Source organism: Grus americana, chromosome 2 (genome assembly GCF_028858705.1).
Source record: "Grus americana isolate bGruAme1 chromosome 2, bGruAme1.mat, whole genome shotgun sequence".
Classification (NCBI taxonomy): domain Eukaryota; kingdom Metazoa; phylum Chordata; class Aves; order Gruiformes; family Gruidae; genus Grus; species Grus americana.
The window spans coordinates 153,293,558-153,319,517 of NC_072853.1; the positions used below are offsets into that span (position 1 = coordinate 153,293,558).

Sequence of the window (25,960 nt, forward strand, 5' to 3'; positions counted from 1 at the left end):
GAAAACTTCCAAAATCAGCCAAAACCTGGTTGCACATTACTTAATTTTGGTGACATTGGAAATGGAAATCTTTTACACATTCTGTAAAATATAATTTATTGCTGAACTTGGGATTTTCCTATTGTATTTCTTTGCACTCTCAGGCTTTTTCAAAGGACATAGAAGCTAAATAGTTGCTTCTTTTACCTTTTCCTGAAAGGAGGTTGTAGCGAGATGGGTGTTGGTCTCTTCTGCCAAGTAACAAGTGATAGGACAAGAGGAAATGGCCTCAGGTTGCACGAGTGGAGGTTTAGATTGGATATTAGGAAAAATTTCTTCACAGAAAGGGTTGTCAATCACTGGAACAGGCTGCCCAGGGAAGTGGTGGAGTCACCATCCCTGGAGGTACTGAGAAGATGTGTAGATGTGGTGCTTAGGGACACGGTTTAGTGGTGGACTTGGCAGTGCTGGGTTAAGGGTTGGACTCGATGATCTTAAAGGTCTTTTCCAACCAAAATGATTCTATGATTCTATGATTCTTTTATGGTCCCACATAAATATAAATTAGAAATAGGAAAAGCTGCTAACAAGGAATGAAGATTTCCAATATAGAATGTAACAGCAGTTCTGTTGGTATTACCTTTATCTAATTTGAAAAGATTTCATAGAATGACCTGGAATTCTATAACATATTAATCAATAATCTTATTTTCCTGATGTATGGAACCCAATCCTAAGAAACATTTTCAAGACTAAAGAAACACTTTGAGGGAAAAAAATATATCCATAGTGCCAATGAACTGTATTAAGTGCTATAATATGGCACTAGATACTTTTTAGAAAAATCAGCTTTGTAAAAAATATTAAATTATTATCATAATTGCAAATAATTGCAAGAAAAGTAATTAAACCTTATTTGTTTTTCACTTCTTAAAGCTGAACACCTAAAAGATAATACTAGAACAACATTCAGATAACACTGGGTATTTGGGTTGTCGTGTATTATTTTCTTCACCTTTTTTTTTTTACATTTCAACATTCAGACCACAGTGGAAATAGTGAAGATGCATTTCACTCAGAAAAATAAACCCCACAGCATAGGCACGATAAATTCCATTGGTTTTAAAACCAAGACCTACCTGTTATCTTGCAGCCATAAACTTCAAATCTCAGTGATACTCCATTTTCCCAAGACACAGGTCTAATTCGCACAAACCGTGTTAAAACTGGTTTGGCAAAAGGTCTGTAAACAACGTCAGTGGGATTGCTATTCCCTTGAAAAACCTTTGTGTGGAAAGAAAAAGTAAATATTTGTTAAGCTTTCTCTTAAATGGTGCTTATAATTCTACGGTTTACAGATACTTATGATACAAGGTCTAACCAGGGCTATTTTCGGGGGAGATAAGACAAAAGACTTGCACGGGGAGCTATTTCATTAAACTCCTAACCAATTTTTCAGACAGATAAGCTTTCCTTGGGGAGGAAAAAAGAAGATGTAAGGTAATGATACTAAAAAATACTTGCCACTTGCGGAGCCCCACAACACACCGTAACGCTGCAGAGCTGAGCAGAAGTCAGGGCCATCCTAAGAGCAGGAGTTCACCTGAGCGCAACAAGGGTCTTTCCACTCCCTGCCTGTTTTGAGGTGTTCCTAATGCCCAGATCTATATGCTGTCCTAGGGCTTAAGAGTTTTGCAGAGTGTATCATGCAAACCTTGCTTTGTTAACCTTCCATTTTTAAATCCTTTTTAACAAGTACTCAGACTTTCTTTCTCTTTGCATACTGAGGTGGAAATCTATTTAAAATCTATATAGCAGGCTCTAAGATTTTCTCTGCGTCCCCTGAGGCTAGCAGTCAAATTAGATGAACAATGAGACTTCCACAAGAAGGGACAGGATTGTGCTGTGCTTTCATGTTGAGGATCCTGCAGACGCGCTCCTTCCTAGCAGAGCTGCAATGTTCTAGTCCAAAGAACGTGATTCAGTTTCCTGCTTCTTCCTCACGTAGAGAGGACCAATTTCCTGTTGTTTTCCATGGATATAAACCCCTCTCCTTTTATGGGAGATTCTCCCATTTCTTACACACACTGTCTACTTTCCTGTTTGTTACTTGCAATAACTGCACTAATTTGGAGCGGAGGCCAGCAGCGCACAGCTGTCAACTCATCAGGCTCAGTTATATCTAGAGTAATTTAATATAGGAGTTTCATATCCAGCAAAAGATTTTAAATGGAGCTACATTTCTTTTCAGCAACTTTTTTTTCTCTTGGAGGACCTGCTGTAGTTTTCTCAAGGTCTGCATCTGGCAGAGGAAATGACTCTTTTCTCAAAAGTACACAACTCTTTATATGTGGTTAGCGCAACACTTGTGTGAGGCTACCTTGAAGAGATCTGCGGCTGCCTGCTTTTGTTGATCCTTCAGTAGCCAAGTCTCCTTAACTTTTCATCTGAATAAAGATAGTAGTTTCTGTCCTGATCAACAGCAAAATATTGCCATTTTAGAAACCTGACTTTTTTATAAACCCTTTGAACAAATAAGAGGTTTAGGAACTGTTCTTAATAATTAAGCATGCAAAATACACTCTTGGAGAGTTTAAAAATTGAAATTGGTAATGAAAATCAGGCCTGGCCTGATTTTGAAAGAGGCATTTGTTCAGATTACAGGAACCAGGGCCAGGAAACCCTGTGTCTCATACCAGCCACAGCCTTGGCTCCTCTTGTGACTTGGGGCAAGTCAGTTATTGTACCTTTATACATCATTACACAGTGCCCACATTGTGGCTTTTGACCTTCTAAAGTTCCTTGTCTGTAAAACCAGGATAATACCTGTCAAAGAGAAGCTTTCAGGGTTCATTTTTTATTGTTTTACAAAGTGCTTCAAAGAAGAAGGATGTATGCGTTAAACACTGCTACCATTTTGATTAGATAAATGCAGTGGACTTGGCATAGAACTTACAGATGAATCAGGGACAAACCAGTAACCAAATATTTAGAGCTAGATATGGTTACACTGATAGAGTTTAATATTACATAGCTCTTCTGGGTCCTCACAGAAGGGTCACAAAAAAGCTATTTTGAAGGGAGGTACCACAAAACCTTTCCGGTTGCATCAGCCCCTGGCAGCCCCTGGGGCTGCTGCTCCTGGGTGCATCCTGAGCGAGGTGGGAAGGAAGGCACAGCCTCACTGGGACTATTCATGTGAGAGTTGGAGCAGAACTGACTTCTCAGTAACGAGCTTTATGCTCATGATAGAGGATAATGAAGATTTTTCTTATGAGTGTCTAAAGCTGTTTCATTACGAGGTCACAAAGAGCAAATCCACTGATAAAATGGAAAGGTGATAAAAATCTATAAGGATGGAAAGATGTGCCTAATTATCTGTCTGCATGACCCCCATCACCGAGACACTTGGAAGTCTAACAAACTACTAATGACTTGCTAGCACTCCTGCAAGAAGGCATGGCTATGCACAGGGAGCTGAGGAGCTGACACACTGCATATCCCGAGCTTCACTGCAGATAAGGGACCTACCTATTTTTTAAAAGGTTTCCCATAATGTTTTTCTCAAGGTCACATAGAAAATCTCTGGCAAACTGCAGCACACTCCAGGGAAAGTACCCAAACCACTCAAATTATGATAGGTACAACAGATGGGGCAACACCTCGCATACTTTTCAGCTGCTCCAGGCTTTGGATAAACAATTTCTGTGGCCCATTACTACTGAGGCAACAGCTATCTTTTGGATTTGGGACACTGTTAACCCTGATCATGCTGATTAAACCTGTGATACCTTATTCCTCTCTTTTTAACAACTGATACTAACCAAACAGTTCAACAGCCTATTTCTTGGCCAAAGAGAGGTAAAAGAGAACAGACTTACAACAGGCTTGTTTCCCTCCTTCAGTGTAATCCAGTCCTCTCCATTGGAGCTGACATCTACGCGGTATGTTTTCAGGTAATATTCTTTCTTTGTTTCCTTTGAGATGGCTCCTTGCGTCCCAATCCCAGAAACAAAGCGGAGAAGGCCTAGATCTACCTGTGGTAAGGAATTGGGACTTGAGGACAATCAGTTCAGAGCATAATGGGAACGCAGAAGTGACACTCCCTCTGCCCCGCCATGTTTTACAGAGGTAATAAGGATTTTATGTAAAAGAAATCACAGCATATTGTTGATAATAACATAGCCATAATCTCCTCTTTTGTAAACAGTGTCATCATAGCAGACAGGAACATTTGCCTAATTAGCCAGGAGGGCTATTCATGTGCCAGGGAATTATCTTTCCTCTGTCGGGGAGGAACCAGAGACCCCCATCAGCGCAAGTGGGAACCATCAGACTGCGAAGAAGTTACTGGAGAAGTTCCTCAAGGACCGTTATGGTGAACAATCTTACTTAATACTTTCATTAACTACCTTGCACAGATGCTAATGAAATTGGCTGAGGACACAAAGCTGCAAGGCATTGTCAATACAGAGGAGAGTCGTGCAGTGAGAAGTGAATGACCCTGAGGACTGCAGTATTAGAAATGGGATGAAATTTAATCGTACAATGCCAAAGTAATGCACTTAGGGAATGATAACAAGAATTCTGCTAAAACCCAGGAGTTCATCATTTGCAAACAGAAGAGGAGAAAAGAATCCTGCAGTGTATCAGTTAGTCACAAGGTAATTAAGAATCACTGTGTGATTTTGTTGGGAAAAAGGCAAATGAGTTGCTTGTACCATATGACGTATTTGAAGAAAACAGAAAGAAGCATTAACACAAGTGCAATAATTCTGTTCCAACTGTCAAACATAGCGAACCTTACTCATTAGAAAATAATGGTATTTTGAACTTGCAGGAGAAATGAGTGCTACGGTGTGCACATGAATGTGTGTTAGAGGCCTTCTCTCTTCTTCACTTATTCTTTGTCTTTCTCCTTTCATGAAGTTACATTGCAACCAAATGGACAAATGCTTTAGGTTAACCTTCCTCTCCCTCAGTTCTTTGTTTGTCATCCAGATCTGTTTCCTCATCTAGTTCGTCATGTGGCATCCCAGAAGATGTATCGGCGTAGCTGGGAGGATGATGTAGGGTGCAGGAGTGCGGTTACTCCAGTCAGTTCTGCTGGCAAAAGAATCCTTTGTCCTGGTGCACAAGTCCAGATGCCAAATGGCTGAAACTAGGCACAAAACTTTCTTACAGCCAGGTTGGTGACCACAGCTTTGAAACACCTGCCATTTCCTTACAGCCTTTCTTTAGCCATAACAACAAACCAATTAAAATCAAATTCATCACCCTCTTTCTATGCAGCTAGAACCTTCTCTTTGTTACCTAAAGCAAGCCATTTAATTTCAATATAAAATGACACTATTCACAAAATATTAATTAGAGTAATTTATTCCCCTAAAGTTCAGTTGTCCAGACTTTAGTAGGAAAATAATAATAGGTTGCATTAACCCTTCTCAAGTGAATGTCCCATGAATGTGTCAGGCTTTTCCATTATTTCCAAAGTACGCAGGATGCAGAATATACATCCCCTGTGTCCCACAGGCATCCTTTTTCCTGGATGTATGTCATATATCCAAAGGCGCTGGAGCAGTTACATCAACACGCTCTGCATTCTCTCTCAAAAGGCTGAAGGAAGTGCTATTGAGGACAGACTGGCTGCTCTCTCAATGCCCATGTCATATGGAAGGCATTTTGAAGCCTTCCAACACAAGAATAGCAGCCTTGTGTGTGACAGATAGAACTAGCTTTCAGGGCAAAGCCCCTGCCCCTGCCCCAGTTTTTAAGGCTGGTATAGTCTATACGTAACATTTTAGCCCTTGTCTTTCGGGGTGAAATACTGCAACACTTTGTTTTGTCGTGATAAAAAAATTCAGTCTTAAAAAAAATAAAAAAACCCCACCACCGCCTTACAAAAACAATCAAGTGATTTAAAGTAACTAGAGAGTCTCAGATGTTAGATTGTTGCAATCTGAAAGTTAATGGGGGAATCTGGGCATCATTGCGCTGAGCAATCTCAGCTTAACTTCAAATGCTCTCCAAACTGTACTCTGCTGATTGTAAAGTGTGCTGCACTGAGTTATGTCCAATACCACATTCACTTCCAGGCTGAAGTGCACTTGAAAATCTGGAAGTCTGAGGGAGTGCAGAGCTAAGTTATTTAAATGATCTGCTTCTCTTACAATTTGAAACAGCTCTTCAGTTTTGAAATGATTAGGGTCCCAAGCCTGTACCGTTCCAACTGATTTGAAATGATTCTAGTAGGGGCTTGTTAATATACAGTAAGTACTTCATTGTGAATAAAGTCAAGCAATGGCCTATTACAAGAGTTCTAGGTATCTGAAACCAAGTTAAAATTTAACATCGGGGGTTTAGGGAAGTTTTGATTAGTTGATGCCTGAGCTAACAATTACACCTACCAGTCACTGACCGTTCAGACGACTCAGGCTTGTCCCATCAAAGAAATTCAGGTGCCCAGATTTTTCTCAGTCCCACGTGCTGGTATTCAACATACCCCCTTAACTCTTGCAGCACTGAATATCCTACAGCGTCTATCCCGCTGCCCAGAAGTAAGTCCTAACCACACAAAGGATTTAGACACCACCTTCGTGCTTAAAACCCGGCAGAATTCAAAAGGTAGGCAGAAATTCTCCTGCCAGAAGTTAGCAGCTCACTGGGGGAGAGAGAGACTCTGAGAAGACATCTAATTTATTGCCTATAGGTAGGGAAGAAGGAACCTCATTAGTGCTCCTGGCTCCAGTAACTGTGTCATACAGTACAGGAGGAGGGGGAGCTTCTCTTGTCCTTAGGGAGAACGTCTCTTCACATAGAGGTGCTCTCTCTGGATCAGCAAATCTTTACGTGCTTCTTGCAAATGGGAACTATGTCAACAGCAGTCCTCTCCTGGAGCGCCTGGAGGCTGATGGCTCGAGTGTTCAGCTGCGTGCCACAGCTTTAAACCCCTCGCAAAGCAAGCTGTGACCCCCGACCTCTGCATGCCAGGGGTGTTTGCTCACAAGCTGATAGAGGAAAAAAGAATAAACTTCCTCCGTCAGTGTTTTGTGAGAAAGGAGCAGTGCGAACAAGAAAGGTGGGGTTAAGCAGCAGAGAAGCGGAAGGGTTGGAGTTTTCAAGTGCTAACTCTGTCTCAGAGCAGAGGTCCAGGAGAGAGGTAGAGCTTAAGGCATTTTCCTCCATTTGACAGCTCTCTGCAGTGGCCTCTGGAGGAACTGCTCCTCTCCAGGTGCATACAAACAGAATTGCAACACTGAGCACCCCTCTGTGGTGCCTAAGTATGTTTGTAAATCAAGCTCTAAATTTACTAATCTTCTTCTCTAAGTGAGGTGATAGAAATAAATTATGTAGAAGACTACCTTGGAAACTGCATGACACATCTTAAGGGGCTGTTAAGCTCACCTTCATTAATCACTTTGTGATGTATTTTGTTTTCTTTCCAATGTCTTTTGAAAGTTTACCTTCAGTAAAATGCAAAAATTGTGCATAAAACACACATTCGAAATGTCACAGGGACTGCTCAGAGCTGACGTTCAACCATACCAACTGCTTTTAACAACTGGAACCTGAAGGTACCAAAATGCAGCTGTGGTGAGACACAGCTCTTCTGTGGCATGTTATCTGGAGGAATCGTTGCAAAGCACAGCAGCTCTAAGACAGCTGTGTCACCGAGCAGATAGGATGTTCTCATGCTTTTGGGAGGCTTATGCTTATAGAGTCCAACTATTTGTGTGATTTCCAGTCAGCTTAGTATATCCTCTCCACAGAGGTCTCCAAGTGTTAACATGACCAGTGGTAACCCGTTTTTCTCAGATCTAGTCTCCTCCAGCTGAGATAGTAATACAGCTCTTTAACAACTAGATGTTTGCTTTGGGCTTCTTGTCCTTTTTCTGTTTCAAGAACTTGTGTTTCATGTTAAAATGAACTGTGGAGAGAGGTGGTGATGACCTACAGTACTTTTGAAGATGAACATCAAATGAGTTTCCCTGCAATTATTTGACATTTAACTTTCTGCACATATGATAAACAAACATCTGGTATTTATTTTAGAGGATGCGAACAATTTTCTAAGTTATTGCATGCTGTATGGCTGTGATCCGAGATAGGCAGCTGTCTCCAAACTTGAAATCATGACATTTCATTTCCATGACCAGTTTTAGCTTTGACTAACTGCAGTATATTGCTAGCTCTTTTTAAAAATTTTGTTCACTTTCATTCAGATTAAAAAGCATATCTCTTCCGGAAAATGATGCCTTCGGGCCTTATCCAAAAACACAGCCTTTGATAATTGCCTGCGTTGCAATGTGACCGCCTTTATTGGTTACGTACAAGACTGGGAGCAGACTTGCCTATCGGAATTAGCCCCTAACTTACAAGAAATGAGGAACATCTCAGGTGTGTATTTTTTTCCAGGAGAGAAATGTTCATGTAAAAAAAGTCCCAGTTGTTCCTACTTCTAAAATCAATTTCTTTAATGTGAAAGCATATTGCAAGACACTAGCTGTTTCTACATATGAATTACTTCTTCTCTATTTATTCTGCAATATCTTCTAGCATCCAGGAAAAATACTTTCATTACTGTCTTCCTGACTCTGAAAAATGTGGGTGGGTGACACATTTTTAAGACATAGATATGCAAGGGGTGGCATATGCATTTAATTAGAGACAAGTTAAGGAGAAGGAAAAAGAAAAACATTTAGCTCTGCACAATATATCACGCAACAAATCTTACCAAACTGCTGGATAAGGGGCAACATACAACATGCACAACTTGAAATAAATATTGCTGCTTCCTGTCGTCATACATAACCATGTCATAGCATGGAAGACCTTATTTTCAGAATGAAAATCTGCCTTGCTAAATAAAATACAGTCATTGAGGGAGCTGTAGCAAGGGAGCAGTTTTACCAGCTTTTAACACTCCTACTGTAGGTCTGTTCAACAGCCTGAGAAAATAAAGGACAAAGTGCTGGAGTTTGATTAACAACAGGAAGCTTTTTGTTGTGGGCATCTCTTGTGGCTTGAAAAGCTGTATAATCCATCACTTGACACAACATACCAAAGTAAATATTTTTAGAGAACTGTGTCATTTCCCTAGATAGCATACAGTGCTCTGGGTCAGATTAACTGTTGTGACGCTTCACTGTTCTTCTGTCAAATATTTAATTAAGCAAGAGTTGATCTTTGTTATTAGGTGTTGCTGTTTGGTTTGACCAGTCATGCTCTCCCATGATGTATATACAACTATCACTTAATTCCTTTATTTACTGAGCTTTAAGTGAAGAAGAATAGAATGCTAATTAAAAAGGGCACAAGCTTTAGTAGAAATTCTGAAAATAGTTTCACTAATTTGGTTGGAAAATTAGTTCCAAAAGTCTTCGTCCTTGAAATAAGTAGTCATTACAAGAGCACAACTCCTTGATTAATGACAGCGTGTAAATATTCATCCTGGGTTTAAGTGAAAATAGTTAAGGCTATAAACCATCTCAAACCTTTGTGCAAAATTCTCAGTGATATTTGTGGCAGCTCCATAAAGAGAGGAGAAAATATTGCTGTTAGTAAGATCTCTCCTGAGTCACCGAAGCCTTTCTCATTGACCTTGACAGCAACATCCTGAAAGCCCCAGAAGAGAAAGCAGCTAATCACACGCTCAACTTCTAGTCTGTGCCTAACAACTGTCCTCAGTCAGTATGCTTTACTGAACTGATGCTTATGTGACTTGGCAAAAGTGGGGAAGCATGAAAGAGAAGATGAGCAAACATTCATGCCAAAGAAATCGGATTGCTTGGCAGCAAAAAAGGAAATGAACTTTCTTTAGCAGTTGAAATATTCCTCACAATCTCCACCTTCTGCCCAAATCCTTTTCTGCAGCAGAAAAAAATGTAAGTGTAAAGATTCCCCCAACTGAAAACAAAGAATAGACTCAAAGGATGCTATCACATTGAGCTACTGGTGCTGGGATTGCAGTATTGAGTACAGGAATTTTTTTTAGAGGCAGAATAGCCAGTTTCTACAAGAGAAGATTTAAGATAATGATGAAAAAGTATGACTGATGAACATAAGAGAACTTCAGTCATCATTATGGGGCTGGTTTGAGAAGGAAAAGATGCAGAAAGTTTAAGAAAAATGAAATCCAGAAACAAAAGGGAAAAAAGAAAAGACAAGAAAAAATGAAAGAAAAGGCCTCTGTGTCTCTGACAGAGAAAAGATAATGCTTGTGTGGGCTGTGTTGCATCTGGATTCATGGCACATTCTCCCACTCTTATGTTAATTTTTTTTTGCATAAATCAGAAGCAACTAATTAAAAAAGAAATATTTAATTCTGACATGTTCTTTGAACTGGTGTTCCATCTGGTTCTGTTTGAATAGTAAAATCTGCTGTAGTTGTAAAAATTGGCAAGCGGCACTCTGGTAAAGAGAAACAAAAGAGACTCAGTACAGCAGGTTAATACACTAGCATTTCAACTTGAGACATTTCCAGAATTCAGCACACCAAATCGCTCCAGTATGGAAACTATAAAGATCAAATATGAAAGAGAAATGTTGCGAGCGGGCCGGGAGAGGCAGTGCCACTGGTACACATTAGCTCTGTGTGATATTTTTAGTGCGAGTCTTTGAAGGAGTTTGGTTTAAAAGCAAGGGCCATGCAACGCTCCCCTGAAATGGGCGCACAGTATTGTACGAAACGCGTCCAGTGCCCATGCAGTGACAGGGAACAATCCTTCTGCTATTCATTTGCAAGCTCCACCTTACGCATTCATGTGGCGCTCTGATGTAACACGATCGTTATTCAGAAGACTCAGAAAATACCTTCTTCTTAATTTATTTTTTTACTTGAAAACTACTTAAAACCTGAACACCGAGATACAATAAACTCTGATAACAAAGGGAGGAAAATGTAATCGTATTGGGATTTCTATAGACTCTGGGCTCTAAGTAATCAGCATCTTATGCCATTCGAACCCTCTCTGTAGCAATGAAGAGAAAGGCTGATTAACTCCCTGTGCTTTAGAAAAAGATTGTTTTACATCTTGCGGGAGCATATCTTGCTGTGAAATATTACTTCTTTAAAATGAAAACCTTTGCTTCGGCACTACATTAACTTGCAAATGGATAACCTAAGACATGTACAATGACTTGGTCAAAAAAGGAGGAATGTGAATGGCCCCTTTCTCCAGCTAAGATACTTAGGAACCCTTGCTGAGCAATAAATGAGTCAGGAACGTAATACTTTTAATTAACGTTTTCTGAATACTTATTTGTAATTTACATTTAATTTTAAACCTGAGCTTAATCCTCTGATCTGGAATGAAGACAACTATTTAGTGCGGTTTGAATGTAACTTTCCCCAGTTTGTGTTAGAAACTATAGAAAAGGGAAACTCTATAGCAATACTTGCAGAACCACTCTTTTCTGAGAGAAGGACATAATTGTAGGACTTTTTTTTTTCCCCCAAGTGTACTGAGCAACTAATGTACAAATGGGAAACAAGTAATCCAAAGCGTCTCTATCAGACTCCTTCACATTTGAACAAATGGGCTTTGGGTGGAAAACACTGAATTTTGCCTACAAAGTTATTCTGTGGCAATTTTTTTGCCAGCTGCTGTCCTGCTGGAATCAGAGGGTACAGGCAGCAGGGTTTGATTTATGATATAAATTTCTAATTTGGTATTTTGAATGTAAGTACGATATTACACGTGCATAAACGCACAGAAATAACCTCTGCCTCTTCCTGTTTCGCAGCATACCTATGCTAATTGGGTAGGAAGCTGGTAAGTGAGGGGATGATATACTATGCAGGATTAAATCTCTGCTGTCTCAGACAGCACACCTTGATGGTGTAGATAGATCTGACCGTGCAATCACTGTGTTCAGAGAGAGTTCCACTGAAATCACTGGAATTTGCTACAGTTAGATATTTCTGAAAGTTCAGGCTTTGGGTTTTCTATGAAAAAATAGCAACATAATGGGGAAAAAGTGCCAGTGTCAAAGATTTAATACTTTTTAAGCCTAATTTCATTGGCAATTGGAATAGGTGTATAACCTGTGTCACATAGAAATATATGTATTTTCTTGTGATCAGCTTTCTCATCTTGGAAAATTGTCACAGTCTCTTTAAATCAGTCAGTCACCCACAGGAGTCTGCATTCATTTATTCTCTGTTAAATGGAACTGTCAGTTTTGTTGCACCAAAATTCGATTTTCTATTTCATACACATTGTGTATGATGATTTTAATTTACTACTGGGTCACCAAGCAAGTCAGTGCTTTTTTAAAATATGAGTTTCTGCTGCCTTCTAGAAAAATGTCAGGTAGCTGCAGTTAGATGGTGTGGTGAGGGTGCTGTAAATGTACAGGGGAACATGAGAGACAAAGACTATACACGCAAAGATCACGTTGCTTTTTCCTTGGTATGTCCCTCACAGCTCTGAGGAAATGCTTACATGTGGATGAAATACTTGTGAGGCTGTGATTTGGAAGAAGCGCTGCTGGGAGCGATGCTCTCGCCCCGTGCCGGAGGAGGCGGTGGGACAGCAGAAGGGATGGTGCAGGTCAGTGACTGCCGAGGCAACTCCCGCCCTGGTGCTAAAGCAAACCAGGGAGACTGGCTGCTCCCCAGCTCTGCCCTTCTCTCAACAAAACCCGCTCAAACTACAGCCACGGGGATTTAATTTCCAGCTTTTTTTGGACCAAAGAATGGTGCCTGGCTTGTGTACCCCCACCTGGCCTCTCTAAAAGTTGCTCTATCTTCAGCTATGTAAAGAGCAAAGCTATGGGTTTTTAAGTGCCACGGCTTTTTAAAGTAAACACAGGATATATTTTCTTAGTTAAGCATATCACAAAAGGAGTGAGCACTGCTATGGACAGTTAATTTTTATGGCCTGATAAGAGCTTTTTAAAATTATTCTGTGCTATATCAGCCTGTAGCTTGAATTTAATAGGTTTTGCAATGGAAGAGCCTGCTTCTGTCTCTGTTAGGGCTGAAAGCCACCTTAGTCTATAGTACAATAATCTATAACTGAAATATGACCAGTTAAAATACTCCCTCGTTTTACATGTGATAGGACAAATCGATCTTTTCGGCAACTTCAGAGGATCAACACCAGAAGTGAGTTTGGCCTGAAGCGTTCAACACAGGAGGCTGCACCGAAGAGACAGACCAGACTACACAGGTACAGCTGGCTGGTGGAACTTATGTGCACACAGTGCTGCTCTGATGAGAAGCCAGTTGCTCCTCAAAACAGAGGCACTGAATGTTTGGTCAACTGTGTTTTCTCTGCTAGTAGATTTTGCTATGACGTGTACTCTGATGCCTTTTTAAAGAGTTTTTTAAAATTTTGAATGAAAACATTAGAGGTAAAGCAAAAATGGAAGTATTTCCCTGTTGAAATCTAGTTGTTCTTTTTTTCTTCTTTCTTTTTTCTTTTTTCATGGGAAGAAGACAAATTGCTTTCTGAAGGGCAGGTATTTACCACTTGGAAGAAATCTCATTTATCCTTCCACTTTACCTATCTTGCTGCTGCTGTAAAAATGTCACCTAATGGGCAGAACAGAATTAAACTGGGACAGAATAGCAGGATGATCCAAGGACAGGGGAGGCAAATAATAGCTCAGCAACAGAAAATCTGGAGCATGGATGCTGGGATGGGGAAGGGCCCGTAGGACTCATGAACTCTTCAGCTTCATACTACTGTGCAGGTGTGGAAAGACTGAATAAAAACGCACAATCGTATCTGCGAAGCACTCAGCAGTACACCTATCATCTCCAACCCAGGGTCGGCCCCGTGAGAGCAGAGACCTTTAGCTCAGTAACGACTCTGCTTATTATAACATGCCTCAGCTGTGCTTTCCTACCCAAGGCTGTGTTTCTAGCCACTATCCTTAGTCACTTAACTTCTAGCCTTGAGCTCTACCTCACCCGCAGTTTGACACCTGCCTAGTCTTGTAGATTAATTTATTTCTGCTGGACTCAGAAAAATATCCTTCTGAGATACCTCCCTTCACATCTGCAGAAAGTCCTGGCTGCGGTGGAGCAGATGTGTTGCAGCGCCTGGTAGCTGGGTGGGCAAGGCTGCCTCAGCCCCCACGGGGTCTGCAAGCCATCTGGGAGAGAGGTCTCCTACCAAGCAGAATGGCACAAACAACTGATTTTTTGGCTTGATGGCAATCTAAAAACCAGCAAACAATAACAAATGTTTTGAGTCAAGCCAAACACATGGACCTGGTGAACAGGAAAAAAAAAGAGAGAAGAATCATTTTGTACAGAGTTTTTTTAAGTGGCTTTAATTTCTGTGAAACAAAGTAGAAGAAAAGATGTTGTGATTTAAAAAAAAACAACCTGTGGTGTTTAGTTTAAGACCATATTTTAAGGTTTTAATTTCTTTGCCTCCTGGAACCAACTAGTGAAAGTGAGATAAATTTACAAAATTATTTTAGTAGCTGCTGAATCAGTGCTTTTGCTGGACACATTTTTAATTCGCTATCTCAGCTCTAAAGGGCCATCTGTCTTGCAGCCGTTGAGGGGATGTAGGGCTGGACTGGGAAGTGGATGCATAGGTAATTACAGAGTTATATACAAACTACTCAGATCTCTGTATAATGGATCCCCTGAAAGAACTGAAACTATTATAATGATTAGGCTGGTAGTGGAGGCTCGGAGGGGCTCAGCTTCTGCTGCTCCTCCATATGTTGCACGCAGAATTGCTCGAAGCCACACAGGACTCCCCTCTGTATTAGGGCTGATGCTGAAACATGTCAGAGGGAGGTAGAGAGGATTTTCTTCTAAACTGCATTTTGCACCTGCACTTCTGGAGCACTAAGGCTCAGTTCTCTGAGCATCCCTTCAGCCTCCCCAGAGTGATAAATCTATGGCTGGGAACTTTCTGGTACTAAAATAGCTCTTAAAGCACTTTGAATAATCAAAAAAACCTTCATACTTTGTAGGGCCCTTTTATTTCTCCCTCTCCCTCTTGTCTAATTTCAGTACTTGCCTTTGTGAAACTCTACCATTTATTCCCATGTCACAGTAAATAAAGGTACGAATGTATCCTGCTGGGTCAATTAACCCCGGTTCTGCGCTGTGTCACAGTTTGTACTGGCTGTGATTTCCAGAAAGAAATATTCTTTTGTCATTCTTTGCCCATGTGCAAAGTATGTTAAGACTGTAAGATAACTGTAACACTTTTCCACACAAAGCTAACTCCGCTTTTTGTAATTTCTGGAGTGCAGTTATGAACTGTAAAATGACATGAACCAAATACATGACTTGTATTCTAAATTGGTAGAGAAGACAAAGGACTGACAGTTTTTGTGCTTTCATGTCGGTGTGCTCCCTAATGATGGGCAAGCCCTGCGCAAAGCCTCTGAGCTTCAGCTCTCAGGCAGTCCTTCAAAGGCTAGGGGAACTGGGAGGCTGAGGTTTCCCAGGTTTCATGTTATTCTATGCAGTAATATGATGTACTTCATTGCAATATCAACCTCCAAAAGAAACAGAAATAATAAGAATAAAAATAACAGGCATTGTTGACTTGCACTTCCTTGAGCTTTCATGTGAAATATTTAGATAAGCTTGCTCAGTAAAATCAATCTAAACAGCTGCCTGATGTAAGAATAAACCTGTTAATGAAACAAATGTGCTGTGCAGCAGCATATATAAATACTGACTGTATTTTTAAGTGAATACCTGATAAGGAAATAAGCCATGACACATATGAAAGGTCAAGACACCAAATGATGAACTGCAATTATTTTCAGAAGTGCTACAGAAATAAATCTGTACTAATCTATATACCAGTTCACATCAGCCATGCATGCTTCTGGGTTTCACTTACAAAGGAGCAAATAATGAAGAACGTAGGTTACTGCAAATGTAAAGGAATGAAGACAAATGTGGAAGGAAAATTCCACCTCAGAGGTCCCTCTCGTTCTGGTGAAGTAGTGTATACAGAGAAGTGTTTTAAATCAATGGAAGCATATTTTCCTTGAATGGGAGAGTTAGTGTTAAATAAACAACTGATATTTCAATCAGTGGGGGCGAGCGGGATCTCCCAGGTTGCTTTCTGAGGAGGTCTACTCTTACCTCTCTCTGGCCTTTCTCCAGATCCCTAAATGCTGCAAGATGCAGAGGGAGAATTTTGCATCAGATCAGCTGATATTCCTGGGGCTGACCGGTCTAGAGGTCTAGAGAATTACTCTGCAAGAGTCGAGGGTGCCAAAGGGACGGGTGGGCAACGAGGCGGAGTCGGGCAGGCAGAGCCCAGAGGGAGCGACCAGACCTGCTCCCTGTGCCAACCTCTGACTCCGGCCGTTTCCGTGTGATACCGGGTCTGTGCCCTGCTGAGAAACCCAGCAGTACAAATTTGGGCTGGATTAGCCATTTATGTCATGTTAGCCAGAACACACAATGGGGAGTTGATCTTAGTGTATGGCCTTCTGTCAGCTGCAGAATGACAGATAATACCCGATCCAGAGTACAATGTCTATTTATGTTAACCCCCCGTTAACCTTTTTTGAACAAATTTGAACTGGCAGAGTGCGTTTATACCAGAGTAGTGCTTTTTGTTTTATGGCTGCAAAGTTTTGATCCGATACTAGGATTCTTAAGCTGGATTTATGATTTCGTCCAACCCTGGCCATAATATGAACTGAAGATCTTGTGTTATTAATGAATGTGCTTTGCTTTCTGGGCAAGCTGGAGGTCTCGCTCAGTATTACAGGATGCGAGAAAAATTGTGCCACCCAGAAACTATCATCCCGCTTGGAGGGAGTGTAAAGATTTGTGTTATATGCATTAGAAGAAACATTTTGATAGAAAACATGCGGATTCTGCAGTAAAAGTACCCAGAAGGTGTTGCTCCTTGCGGGTTTGAAAACCCACACCATTACAAGGATTGATGATAGCACAGGTTCCCAGTGACCCTGGTAATGGGCAATCGGTCTCCCTTCAAAACCGCACACACGTGGGTCTCAAGTGTGTTTAGCTGACGGCACCTATCCGGCCGGGCGCTCCTCCTGGAGCTGCCCCCGCTCCTGCGCTGCCCTGGGGGGCTGCTGGCCACGACCCACCGGGGCATCCCTGAGGCACAAGGGCTTGCCATGCACAGCGGCCCGTGGCTCCTGCTCAAAGGCTTCAGAAATAAGCTGAAAAAGTTCCCTAAATACAAAGATTTCGCATGTTACTTTTTCAGATGAGTGTAAACGTAACTGCTGTTCTTAAATACGAACATTAAATCTACTCTGTAAAAACACAATTACTGCTGCCATGGCAGAAATCAGTCGTCCCTTTTGAAGGAATGCCTTGAAAATGCAATCATAAAATCCCTGCACGTTATGGATTTCATTAACATTGTACTCCCCTAGGATTCCCAATTGCACAATAACAGGAGTTCTTTAAATTTTAAATACCACAGACAGGAACAGTTTCACTAAAACCAGATGTGAAACCCTCGCACTGGCCTTCTCACTGGTTCTAAGTACTGGAACTGGCTGGTAATTGATACCTATTAACATGTTTGTTGTTCAGATTACAGAAATGGAAACACTATACTATTTTTCCTGTGAAAGGATACGTTAATGAGGGACAATGACTTGTGTTGCAATGGCAGGTCCCTGCTCCTGATTAAATTAAAGGGCTGTTTTTATTTTTTATTTTAAATTATGCTATTTCACACTGAAGGGCAATCAAGTGTGTGAAACGTAAGTGTAATGATCAAGTAGGCTGAGCCCAAGGTTGAGAAGCTAATAACATCCCATATGACACTAAACTAACTTCATGCTTATTTTTGGCAGCCCTTGCCTCATGCATATCTTTATTCCATTCATATTAGAAAATCCACAGACTTTATTAATGTGTTTTTAAAGAAGAAATTCAATCTGGAGTGACTCTGTTTCTGATTATGGAGTCACTCCAAATCTCAAGTTAGTTGAGCAATTTTCAAAAGTGTGTTTGAGGGTAAAACTAAAATGGAGAAAGTATTGTGCAGACCTATGGTGTGACTGTGTTATGGATATTTTGAATCTAAGCTTTGACATTTATTTCCAAACAACTAAGGAAAGGAACAGCCAGCCAGCTTTCAGCAGAGCCTGGTAAGCAGGCGGCATTCAGATGAACTCAGGAGTTAGTACCTTGTCAGCCACAAAGGAGCAATCTAGTTTTTCCACCAAAGAATGGATTTCACATCCAGAGATGGAATTCATGCAAATCCATTACTAACAGCAAGCCAACACTATTTTCCTAATTATTTTCAACGAAATGGTCCAAAAGACTTCAACACCTCAAAGGAGACAATCATATCACATGCCCTCTAGACGTCCTCTATAGATATCAATCTCCCTTTGCTAATACTTAACTGAGGTTTTCTGTTGCTTTTGTCTTACCAAAACATTAACCTTGAGGGGAGGAGTAAAAGGAAGGGAAAGGAGAACTATAATATTTCTCCTGTAGAAAAAAAGGATACAATAAGGAAATTAGTATTTGGAGCTGAATTTTCAAGCTGCTTTGCCCATGTATGGTTGCACATATCTCATATATATGCCTTAGTTGCATATGCAAATTAGCAGTTTAAAGGCAGATATCACTACTTAACCAGCTGCAGTGTGTGTGCAGGTATGGAAACCTGCAACTGTGAAAAAATTAATGAATACTGACAAACACAAAATCTCTGTCTCTCAGACAAGGGCATATAGGCAGAAGTTTTCACTTTAAAAGTTCCAAGTTCAGCATTGCTGTATCCTTCAGCCTGTTTTTTGCAGTCGAATATTTTCTAGAGTGAGTTCTTGCACTGTGCAGCAAAAATCCATTTATGCTGTACTGCACAAAAGCAAATTCTTCACATAAATGACTAGTTTACAATAGCATACAGAACCAGAAAGAACTGTGACCTCAGTCCTTCATATACAAGTGCCTTCTGCCTTTTATAAAATATTTTTTTTTTTTTTCAACAGGTAATTTCAGAGTATTTTATTAGTTACATGTCCTTGGTTGTTTGTCTGTAAGCCCTTATGGAGATGAACATCTGCTCCTGGGGCTATTTGTACAGAGGAAATATGGGATTTCAATATTTTCTCCAGATACATACTCACAACATGTGCTTACTGCCAATGGCATCAAGACTTGTAGGAGATGGTGGTTCATGTGCACAAGGACCCTGTTATTGAGGTGTCTGATGGTCTGAGGCATTTAGCACCCATCTCAAGATTATCAATTAAATTTAACAGGAAAGCATTTAGAACACACTTGGAGGCTTGAATTAGCAATGTTAGCATTGAATTAAATTATAATAAATAAGAATTAATATTCTGCTGACAGAAGTGGAACCAAAGATGAGTTAAACCTTTGTACCTTGTGAAGAGCCAGGGGATGGCATACTCAATCTCCAAACTAGCCTAGCAGTTCAGCTGCTTCTGCTACATAGATCGAATGGTAGAAGGGACTAATCATTCTTCTGCAACCCGTGTAAAGCACACCTATTCGATGCAATGAATCTTCAAGCAAGACTTTGTAGGCTCAGTCTGGCAAACAAGACCGAACTCAGCGGCGAAGGCTGCTACAGCCTAGTTGCTCTGTCATGAAGTCTACCTGGGGGGTGCCGGTCCCTCCGCGTGGGCCCTGGGCGGTGGAGGAGATGCCCTAAGGCGAGCAGCTCCGGGAAACGGTTCATGCCGCCTTTTCCAAACCAGGGACTGGGTGAAGTAGGTGAGAGCTGTGGTGTGAGCAGTACAGCATACAAATCACCACCAACTTCTTGGCTGATGTGGTAGCTGGAGGCAGCGTAAAGCTGCTAAAAATTATGGTCGGTGGTTGTTTCAGCCCCTGAGCACCCTGGTTTATGGCAGAATGCAAAGGAAGCTGAGAAATTCATGGGCAGGAGGACCGAGGTACCTTGAGCTGTTTTAAGCAGAAACCCCAGAGTAGCTTGGATTCTGCTATGAGTTTGTTATTAAAAAAAATGGTTAAAAAAAGTCCTTTGAAACTTTTTCTCAGAAATATCTAGTTCTAAGTGAAAGGATTAAGCTATGTATGTAGTCATCATAACTTAATAAAGTTAATAAGCACACAGAACACATGAATGAGATTTGACTAGCTCTCTTGTTTTGATTATCCAGTCATAAATGCGTAAGTGACAGCAGAAAAGAAGGAAATAAAGAAAAAGTGGCGGCCCTCCGACCAGATGAAACACATGGAATTTGATTCTGATGCATTCCACCCTTTTTCCATGTGCATTCCATGGATTGCAAGTGGCAATGATTAATAACAAGCCTTGCACTTAGATAAGACTGGGAAGATTTTAACATTTATTCCTAAATAAGGAAAAAGGATTAACAGAATTTTTTTGCCACTCTGAAGTCTGATTAGGTCCATCATATGTGATTACCAATTTGCCAAGAACTCAGGATGTGTAGGGGCCCCTAAGCAGGACACCTGAGAGTCCCATTGTGTGCAAAGGATCAGAAATAAAAGATTTCCCCCTCTTTCTTCCCTTTACTAACTACTACTCAACATGTTTTTAAGCTTTCTTGCAGACGGCAAACCTCACAGGAAACATCAACGTGAACATTCGTATGGACGGCTAATAAGGCATTGTTTTTATATGTCAGTTAGTAATTTCCTATAGAAAACAACAGAAGCAGGAGGAATATTTCAAATACATGAACAAGTTTTCAACAGTAGTAATATTGATCTAATATGCTCAAGCCTTTCTCTTAGCTTTTGCCAAAAAGAAATAGAGTCTAGATCGTAACTAAGAAGTATAAGTCAACGTACAATTGACACAAATCACTATTTTTTTTCACCTAATGATATTAATACTTGCTGGCTAGTACAGATTATTTGTATACAGTAATTCATATGAATAATTCTAACCTGTTCAGGAATCATGCACCATTAAGCTATGGTCCTGATGGCAAATAGCAAACAACAAGCCTAAGCAGACTAACTGAACTCAAGGAGTCTCTTTGTGGGGTCAAATGTTTGCAGGATTTCTCCTGTATTAACAGAGCAAAGCCAAGGCGGCCGATCTCGCTAATGAATGTTGTGTTTAAGGACATGGAAGAACAGCCACTAGACAGATCACTAAACTCATTTCGTATTTAACATTCTAGAAGGGACACAGGTCTTCTGAGGTGAAATCTGAGTGCATGAAAACACCATGCTGTATTAATGCTTAACTGTAATCAGCTAGAGACACAGCACATGCTCAGTTTACTGGGACATTCCACTTTAAGTGCATGTTAAACTAATATTGACTTTTCCACTAAACCAAAATCTCTGTTATTTGTGCCCAGAAGACTGAAAAAACAATAGACGTGGGAAGCAGAAGAATTAATCTTCCTGACCTTTTCTTTTTTTATACCTTTGGGAGTCAGTCTTTTTTTGTGTGTCTAATAGGGACTGTGAGCTATTCATTTGCAATGATTCTTAGATTATGTAGAAGTACTCTACTGTGTTATTTTTTTCTTTCTTTTGCATTCTCCACATTCAATAAACTCCACAGAGTATTATTAATAATATCTTTAAAACATTATCTTTTTACCTGTATCCATTCTCTGATAGAATCTTCCCCTGGGGTCCATCCATTCTCAGGGTAATTTAGTCGGGACCTTTCTGAAGACCAGATAGCGCTGTACTGGGAGGAGACAGTGATTTGATCAGAGTGAATTTCTCCTGACTCCATACCTAGTGGTTCCATGCACTGGAAATCTGAAGAAAAATAAATTACCATCATTATTATGGTCAGCTTTTTGATTTAGACTTTGAATAATGAGAACGTTTTCCTGCTTTGAATATGAATATCTGAAGAATTTATTTTTATGTGACTTTGAATTCTTTAGCAACTTTAAGTGAGGCAGTATTGGGCTTATGGTGTCATTCTTAATACTGTCATTTGAGTTGCCATGGCAATTCCTGCAATAATAATGCTATACAAATATTTTTAGCCCAGTATTGTAGCCATTTCAATATAGGACAATAGAATTCTCTTTTCTAGGGTAGCACAGGCACTTCTGTGGGTTCATAATATAAAACAACGTATGTTCAACTCATAATTATGCACAAAGCCAAGAAAGACAAACCAGATGACTGTATAAAATAATTTTATTTAAAAACTATTTACTCCAGTACAAAAAGTATAAAATGTTTTAAAAATATTATTAAAATTCTAGCCATTTTCTTTTGATCCTGGACACTGGAAAGAAACAGTTCAACAACATTTGAATCCAAGCCAGAAGAGCATTGATCTAAGGGGATTACCACCTCTTCTATAACATACTGTATTTTAAATGAGTTGATCATCTCCATCACAAAAATTACCAAGATAATTTAGAATAAGTTGATAAGCCAGTCACTATAGTGAGTTCAAAGGCTGATAGGGCACAGAGACTAAATTCTTCTCTCACTTTTCAAAAATAAAGGCCCCAACGCCCCTGAAGCAAGAGAGGCAGGTGGCTTTAGAAGGATCCTCCCACCCAGTTGCTCATACACCTCTTTGTCAGAGGTTTACCAACCCCATTGCAAGGGCAAGAGAAAAAAACATGTGCCTACACTTTTGTTCAGGGACTTCATAGTATATGAATATAATTCATTCCTTCATTAGCAGTTTAAGGTAAAATACCAGTGTGTGAAGTGGAAGGCATGACATTTGGGTACACACTCCTTTTTATCACACGTTCCCTGGAGCTGACGTATCTCTAACAGAGGGCTAGGTGCTGAGCTGAGGGTTTCAAAATCTATGAGTTGGAAAAATGAGCTTTTAATAAGGGAAGTTCTGATTTTTCAGTGAAAATGAAAATATTCTGAAAAAAAAAAGTTTAAAACCTTTTACCTGGGATCCAAAAACTTGCATTTAGAAATGCTATCAGGGGACCTTACAGGAGTTACAGTTAGGGTGCCCCATAACTGATTTACCAAACTTGTTGCCAAACTGCATTTCCCGTGGTGTACCACTCTTTCCACTATTTTTGTGCTACTTCAACATATTAGGGGCCTTGGGTGAAGTACTGAAACTGAACGACGTTAGGGTAAGACTCAAAGTAAATTAACTTCTTGGAATCAGAAGGAGAGCCCAAGCTACTACAAAGAACTTAAGACATGGTAGGTGGGAGTCATATTAAAATATCTAAAAGGTAGATGTCTAGTTTGATCTAGACATGTGGGCTTTCCCTGTAGTCTACTGAGAGGGACAGGTACATCCTGGGGACATCTCACATGTCTGAGACAAGCAGGCTGAGTTGTCCTCTGGAGGTGACCCTCTCTGTAGTGACAATATAAAGAGCAAGGGTGGGTGAAATTAAGTGAGAAGAATCACTCCTCTGTCTAAGCCTGCATCATAGAAAATGTTTCCTCCTGCCATCCAAAAGGGTTTTCACACATGCTAACTTATCCTGTTGTGTTGTCCTGTGTTTAAGAGCTGAAGGCATCCCAGCGTAGCAGATATTAATTCTGGCTCCAGTGGTGCCTCAACAGCCCAGGGAGGTGGCAGAGGTGGACATGGGGACCCAAGCTGGCTGTGCTAGCTAATGAAGGGGTAGGAGCAGCACCTACATAAGGAGAAGCCAAACTCGCTGGATGTACAATCTGAGAGAGATGGAGGAGAATGCTTCCCATTTGCAGAGGCCAGGGTATGTCCCGTTCCCTCTTCCTGCCTACGCATGTACCAGAAAGCTAATTAAGAGGCAAGGGGCAGAGGAGAAGTGGGGAGTAAAGTGGATAATTTCTGTTTATTCATTTTTCTTTTGTTCCTTCTTTGACTAAACAAGTACGTCAAATCTGGGTGAATCTGCTCAAAAGTCAGTAAGTTGCAGAAAGGAGAGTTTGATTTAAAGTGTGTGTTTTATCATCGAGCAAAGCAAGGAAATCTGCAAGGACATGGTCTAACACAGCCTGTTATTTTCCTATGTCTCCTTCACTTCGTTTCACTGTCTGTCCAAAGGGTAAGCATGAAAATGAGGCAACTGGGAAAAAAATACAAGACAGAGAACAAAGCTTAGATAGCTTATGAAATGGTTTAACAAGAGCACATATATTAAATGGGCTCTTTTTATTCAAGAAATCGATCATCAAAGCTTATTCCATGTAATAAAAGAAAGCTTTGGATAGTGCATTCATTGTTCATGTTTCATTGTTTTAATGCAAGTGTTCAATTGCTCTGCATTCCTGCATTTCCTTGGTCAGCACAGTTTTTTACAATAATTATCCCAACTTCCTGGCAATACTGCAGAATAAAACTGTAAGGAGAATTCTGCTTCTTGCACAGCTTTTCAAAGGGCAGCTGTTCTTTAAAAAAAAAAAAAAAAGAAAAAAGCAAAACAGAACCAATCCTTCCCCACCATCTTATTTATTTAAGCTTTCTTTAAAGTTTCATGCAACACCTGGTGTGCAAGAAGACATAACAGAGAATATTTTCCAAGAAGCTCTGCAGGATAGATAAATACTGACCTTCCGATACACTGCTCTGCGACACGCTGTAGTTTGCTGAGAATCCCTCTTTTGCTATTGCACTGTCAGTGTAAAATACCATTGAAAGAATCCCTGTTGAAGACCGGACACGTCCCGGGTTGTTCTGCCCACAATAACGCCCTATGTGTGGGCCAACTGCAAAGAGACAGGATATAATAGTAAACTACCAGTTCTGCTACAACAATAGATGCCACTACAATAGCCTCCTAAAGAGAGTCCCCCAGCAGGAAATAGTGAACCTCTACAACAGTTCAAAATCACAATCTCATCAATAACTTAGCGGTGAAGAATAAATTGCTTATCCTATCCTAGTAATCTTGCTTCTAAAATGTTCCAGATAGATAGCATTTCATAAACCTCTGAAAATGTACAGAACCAGGATTTCAAAAAGTGTCCTTTAAAGTGTGCAGGGAGGGCAACAATCCACAAAATTGCATGTACAAAACACCAAAAGTATTTTCCAAAATGTGATTGAAGCACCTATTTATGACAAGGACATCTGAACAGCCCGATTCGCCCATCCAGTCTACAAGATGCTCTGGGTATAGGAGTTCAAACAGCACCTTCCAGATTTTATGCTCAATACTGCAGATAATCTGTTAATTTTATAGAAAACTTAGAAAAACATTTTTGCACTTATATTGAGGCTATGACCAATGACTCTTTATCCCTCCTATTTAGGTTTTCAGCACACCCTCATGGATCTTTTGCCCATATGCTCAATATTAAAGAATACTGTAAAAGATTTCAAGAGGAAAATCTTAATAGTTTCAAAAGAGCAAGGATTTCTTAAATATATCTCCATGTCACAGAACACACACATACACACATACATGATCTCTCTGTGTTAATAATGTATAAACCAGTTCGTGATATTTTTCTGGATTTCCTGTGCAGTGAGATAATCTTTTTCCTTAATTAAGCTACTCAATTCACAACCAACATATGTGGCCTTCTAGCACTTGAGCATTCCCTACAGATAAGTCCCCAGGCTGTTGAATAGTGGTACATCTGTGCTTACAAACAATAAGAAAAGATAATGCTAAAACCCATCCATGGAGTCAATCATGAAAATAATCTTAAGATGTCATTCTAATGCTTACACCACTGGATTTCCAGGCTTAAATTAACAGCTTGCCATTCCTCTAGGAAGTCCATTTCACTTTCAGTTTAAAATACAAAATGTTTATATATCCTAATTATTCACAGTTCAAAGAAAATCCTCAGCTAACATAATTTTGTAGTCATTTATTGGCATTTTTCAACAAGTAAAACAGTTCCAGCTTGGAATAAGTTTATTATGTAAGCTACACATTTCTGTAAGGCCCTAGAGTTGCCAGAAAGAGGGAGCTCAGATGTTATAGCTCTTGCTGCCAGCATGTGCTTTTCTATCTATATTCTGGCCATAGCTTGTCTTCAGCTGCCTTGGCAATCCCATGGCATTTAAAATACCTGCCAGTTCAGTCCTTTTCCACCAGGGTTGTTCAACGCAGTATTGATAGAATGAAACACCCTATAGAGAATATG

General features: G+C 40.2%; 1 protein-coding gene across 4 annotated transcripts in view; it reads right to left on the reverse strand.

Moving 5' to 3' along the window:
* NRP1 (neuropilin 1) overlaps positions 1 to 25,960 on the reverse strand; it is a 114,183-nt gene that overhangs the window by 30,300 nt on the left and 57,923 nt on the right. For all 4 annotated transcript variants that reach the window (XM_054818693.1, XM_054818692.1, XM_054818691.1 and 1 more), the window contains exons 6-9: positions 24,413 to 24,568; positions 21,513 to 21,679; positions 3,861 to 4,016; positions 1,119 to 1,263 (exon numbers count right to left, since the gene is read on the reverse strand). In XM_054818693.1, coding sequence (XP_054674668.1) covers positions 1,119 to 1,263; positions 3,861 to 4,016; positions 21,513 to 21,679; positions 24,413 to 24,568 — 624 coding nt within the window. The remainder of the gene's footprint in view (positions 1 to 1,118; positions 1,264 to 3,860; positions 4,017 to 21,512; positions 21,680 to 24,412; positions 24,569 to 25,960) is intronic.